General features: G+C 33.8%; 1 protein-coding gene across 1 annotated transcript; it reads right to left on the bottom strand.

Annotated features, from left to right (window-relative positions):
• Positions 1 to 662: 662 nt before the first annotated feature.
• On the bottom strand, positions 663 to 4,636 carry LOC21394128 (very-long-chain (3R)-3-hydroxyacyl-CoA dehydratase 2). Its single transcript, XM_024176408.1, has 9 exons — positions 4,403 to 4,636; positions 4,210 to 4,295; positions 4,025 to 4,072; positions 3,788 to 3,876; positions 3,569 to 3,622; positions 1,902 to 1,969; positions 1,729 to 1,775; positions 1,490 to 1,590; positions 663 to 946 (listed from the first exon to the last, which is right to left on the bottom strand). The coding sequence occupies exons 1-9, from the start codon at positions 4,459 to 4,461 to the stop codon at positions 833 to 835; spliced, it is 666 nt and encodes a 221-aa protein (XP_024032176.1). The 5' UTR covers positions 4,462 to 4,636; the 3' UTR covers positions 663 to 832.
• Positions 4,637 to 5,034: the final 398 nt, after the last annotated feature.

Below are 5,034 nucleotides of genomic sequence, written 5' to 3'. Positions count from 1 at the left end.
CCTGACACAATGCGACAACACCAGATTAACATTAATCTTAGTTTTAAGAATTTATTTTTAACTACTATTTATTTTTTATTTTTTTTATTATTGAGCTGTAACTCTATCCTATTTTTCTAGACTTGATGCTTATAACTAGGCAAAGGGTTAATCAGAGTGGAAATGCGCTTGACTTTTAAGAGCATCTTTCACTAATTGAAAGGTACGGTCTAAGATTCGGGCCCTAGTTTTGCCCTTTGAGTGTCCAACCGAATGGGAGTATGGCATGGAAATGACATGCCACCTTGATCTAAGAATAAATAGATTGGAATAACTCGGCCAATAACTTGATTGCCAATGAGATCACCGAGTAGAACATGGTATGATCCAGACATACGACCTTGTTATCTGCATGGCAAAATCTACACAATTTTTTTATAATCTAAGCTCAGATTCAAACCGTCTAAGTCCTAGCATGTGAAATGAATAGTAATTTTCACTTATGTACTAATCAGTCAAGCAAACAAACATCTATTTCGTTCAAAAATTCATAAGAGGCAAACTTACCTCTACAATTATATTTGCAAATTCTCATATCACAAAACTGCTGAGGTGATTGCAATTTCAACCTTCATTGCTGGTACGATCCACCGCAATTAAACAGATGAAGCGCCAAATTACACTTATTTTCTAACTTCAAGCGGTCCTTAAGAGTATCCCACACATCAAAATTTGGCAACAAAATAAATCATCGTGACATCAATTTTTATGGAAATAATATCCTTGACAATGTTTCAAGTACATGCTCTAAATACCCAATTGAATGCTGACTTTAGTTCATGTCATTGCTACTTCACTTCTTCTTCTTCTTTTTCTGCTCGTGGTCTTTACCCAATTTCGATTGCCGTTGCTTGAACAAATGCAGGTAAAGTTTCAACCAGAGGAATGGATAAGTTGGAAGAAGAACCTGGAAAATAAGAAGAACGGATTTTCAAGTGGATTTCTACAACATAAAGAAAAATAAATTTAAAAGGACTGACATATGAATTGGCCAGTACTTACTATATATCCAGGAAACAACAGCACATGTTCATGAGGACAAGGTCATTTCTCACAGCAGAAATTATCAGGAAACTCTTTCCGGAATAAACTTTCATTTTCAAAATGCGGATTATTAGGATTTAAAGCGGAATAAACTCTTTCGGGAAACTCTTTTATTTTCAAGGAAGGTTAAAATATTCCCCAACTTCTCTATGAAAAAAGTAACAACTAACAAGGCAAGGTGGTCAGTATTTAAATGTGTTTTTGTGCCTAAAGGCTAAAACATACACAATTCATGAAATGGAGAACTTTAGAAGCACATAACTGAAAATAGTGTACCATTTCAATTTTCATCTTCACTATATAAATTTTTACATTAATTCAAATCATATTCTTGGGATAAACAAGAGTTAAGAGTCGAGAGTATTTTATGTTCATAAGATTGAGCTAGCTAAAATTTTTGACTTACCGAGAGAAAATTGTGATAGAGAAAAGGGAAACTAGGGAACAATACATCAGCGAGGAGATTCTTCTTCTTTATGTATGAAAGTGCCCTGTACATAATCCACACTGCACATGGTAATGACCAGATAGCATTAATTCAATCATCAATTAGAAAACAAAAAAGGTGATCATTTGATCATAATGGCTTTTGCATTTCAAAACAGAATAAAGTCATTAAGCTGGCTAAGTGATTCATTTACTTACTTTCAGCAGATTCTCCAGTAGGATAAAGCACAGTAAATGCGGTGTACCTAATGAAAAAGCAGCACAAAAACTAAAAATTAGCTTCAAATAGAAAATATTTTCCCCTTGTATGGAAAAAAAAAAAAAAGTTTGAAACTTATTTTAAGGAGTAATAAAAGTAGTAAAAAAAAAACCTGAGGTACACAATCCAATATGGACACTTTCCAATACAATTCAAGGCGTGATGAGGATATCTAATCACCTGCACTATGCACAAACAGAAATTAAAGGAAGAATTTGTTAAGTGAATATTTTTCTGGATAACTTATCAAAAGGTTAAGTCACATTTTATTTCTTAGAGATGATTTGGCCACTTATTTGATGCATGTTAGAGTCATATGCATGAAAAGACCTTCATATCAACCTTATTGATTCATGTTAGACTCGATTGAGAAACCGAATTCCTCTGCTAATGAGTTAATTTCTCTAAGAACTTGCATTATAATACTTTCTTTCTTTCTCTTTTTTAATGTAAAACGAGTAACACAGAGTCAAAAGCAACATTTTAAATTTTAATTATATCTGCACCTCTCCCAACTCATGTCGTTTCTGTTTCTCGTTACATGCTGCTTCTTATTTGGTAGTTCTCTTTTCTTTTGAAGTTCATATTTGGTAGTTTTTTTCTTGTTCATGTAGTTTGTTAAGTCTATTGTCGTTTATATTGTTGTTGTCTTCTATTAGATGTTGTTTATTGAGCTTCCGCCCTTCCAGTTCATAGCATTTGTTTACATTGTCATTTTTAATTCATCTCGTTTTTTCCTGTTTCCGTTCTTTTTGAATTTGATGTCGTTAATTGCTTTTAGCTGTAGATGTCGTTTGTTAGTGACATTGTAGTTTTTAGGTCGTTAGTTATTTTTTTTTGGTCATTTTCTAGTTGCAATCTTTTTTCCATTCAATGTCGTTTATTTTTGTTGTCGTTTTTTCAATTGAAGTCGTTATTGCATTTTATGCTTCCTCATACTGCGCTTTTTGTTTATTTATGACATCATTTCAGCTTTTTCATTGTCGTTTTATGTAGCCCCCGTTCATTTCACCGATTCGAGTTTTGCTACAGTAAAAAGCTCTCAGAAACAGTCACATCTAATTTTTTTGCTACAGTAAAAAACTTTCACATAAAATCACATCTCAACTCGAATTAAAAACTTAAATCAGCGAACTAAACGGGCCGACTCTCTTTGGAGTTTATTATTGTTTCTAGACTTACGTATTATCTCACAGTCGTTCATTCAGTTTCTGTCGTTTTCTAAAGTTACTGTCGTTTTCTCACGCCATCCCACTTCCCTACCCTCCTACCTTTGCCCGCAGCGGGCTCCACGCCAACACAGACGACAAAGTTACCTAGTTGTGTTTTCTAAGCAAAATCGGTTTAGTTTCGAAGAAAATGCGTTCTGAACTCTGATCCCTTTTCCGTTGTTTCCTAGGAAATCAAGCTCTCTTCTGCTAATCTCAAGAGGAAAAAAAATAATTAAGATAAGGAATATGTCTTTCGTTTGTGTGTTTTTTTTTTTTTTTTTTTCCTAAAATGGGCATGAAAAATGTATGTGCACATGGCTTTACGAGTGGTTTGTTAGAGATGTAATTTAACGTGTTTCTACAACAGGTATATCTAAATAACGCATTATTTGCGCATTTTAGCTACTTATTCAACATTGTCTTCCACTAATTTATCTTAAAAAAAAAAAGGATCTTCCACCGATAATGTAAGTCAAAGTAAAATAATAATAATAATAATAATAATAATAATAATAAATCGAGATAAATTTCCCAAATTTGAGAGTTCAGTTTAGCTTAACGAAATTACCTCACTTAAGCTCCAAGCAGTAAACGTAATGAACACCGCAGGCGACTCTTGGAGCTGCAAAATCATTAGGACAATTGGGTTCCAATTAGTTTCTGTACAGAAAGCAGCAATACCATTAAAAGAGGAACAAAAGCCCCATGCCTAAAACAAACGCCATTTAACATTAAGCATAAAATATGCTAAATGAAATGTAAAAAAGTTACAAGTTAGTTAGGGAACCTCCTCAATTTGTCGAACAATGACCAAAATGACGTTAGTCCTTCCTCCCCATTGCATCAAAGGAAGCAGCATCCCACTCGGCACCAGGCCTGCAAAGAAGTACAATCGTGATCAATTAAGAATTTTGCACCACTGATTCATTTTTTCAGTTTTTTCATCTAAATAGCCCACTCTTTTTTTTCCCCCTTCTTTTTTGTGATTCTCAACAAAATACCCTGAACACAAACAAGTACCTACCAATGGCTCCATGTATAACTTCCAAGAACGCAGAAACTTGCAGCAAACCTGCGAACAAGACAAAAACAAAAACAAAAACAAAAACAAAAACAAATGAAAAACTCCATCCTGATTAATACACATGTCGTTTCCTGAATTTTTGTTCTAGGCGTGAAAGTTGAGAAAATAATTATAGAAAGACAGACATATTAGGTCTCCTGCGGAAGCATACGCCCCGGTTAAGGTGCCAGTAGATATGAAGTCGCTCAAGATTCTAGAGAGACAAACTGCCCTGCCATTAAAAAATTAGAAAATTCTAAGAACAAAGAAAAAGAAGGAAAAGAAAAAAAAGAAACACTTTTGACGAACAAGGAGTTAGTTGGGAATTCAGAGGCTCACCATCCAAAGGCCTGAAGAGAATTGTAAGCAAAGAGATAGAGATTAGATAGCGTAGGCATCTCTAGAGAGAGAGAGAGAGAGAGAGAGAGAGAGAGAGAGAGAGAGAGAGAGAGAGAGTTCAGTCGAGTCAAGTGCCAAAAACCTTGGTGGTAAGTATGTCAAAGTATCATTTGAAGTGTTAGTGAAACGTCGAAAACGTGTGTCTTCATTGGACTTGGGACCTGAAGCAAGAGCAATTTGTGGCCTCAAGTTTCTTTAGATTGGGCTACGCTGTAATGTACCCATATCACAACGGACCTAGATCTTTTATCTAATTTTTAATGTCTCAATTAATATCTAATTAATTATATCGTACCACACATCATTTTATGATAAGTATAAAAAAATTAGTTAAAAAATAGATTAAATTTTTTACATGATGTATTATGATATGATTGGTTAGGTCACTAATTAAGATACTAAAATCGACAAAGCTCTTATATTGTTTTCCACTTTTTTTTTTTTTTTTGAGGAATAGATTGCCTTCAACGTGCATGTTACAATTAAAAAAGTTGTATGTTATAATGTCACTCTTTCTCAGACACAAGTTTTCCTTTTCTTTTTTTCTTTTCTTTTAAAAGAAATGTTTGGTA

The sequence above is a fragment of the Morus notabilis genome, unplaced genomic scaffold (assembly GCF_000414095.1).
Source record: "Morus notabilis unplaced genomic scaffold, ASM41409v2 Scaffold80, whole genome shotgun sequence".
NCBI lineage: Eukaryota > Viridiplantae > Streptophyta > Magnoliopsida > Rosales > Moraceae > Morus > Morus notabilis.
The sequence above is the reverse complement of the archived record's forward strand: the minus strand, read 5'-3'. Positions and strand labels throughout refer to the sequence as shown.

Excerpts from the sequence above, each read along its gene's own strand:
- LOC21394128 (XM_024176408.1), bottom strand. The coding sequence starts at position 4,461 with ATGCCTACGCTATCTAATCTCTATCTCTTTGCTTACAATTCTCTTCAG. Across the intron at positions 3,877-4,024 it reads AGTTATACATGGAGCCATTG|GCCTGGTGCCGAGTGGGATG; the intron begins GTAGGTACTTGT and ends ACTTCTTTGCAG. Across the intron at positions 3,623-3,787 it reads TTGTTCGACAAATTGAGGAG|CTCCAAGAGTCGCCTGCGGT; the intron begins GTTCCCTAACTA and ends ATGATTTTGCAG.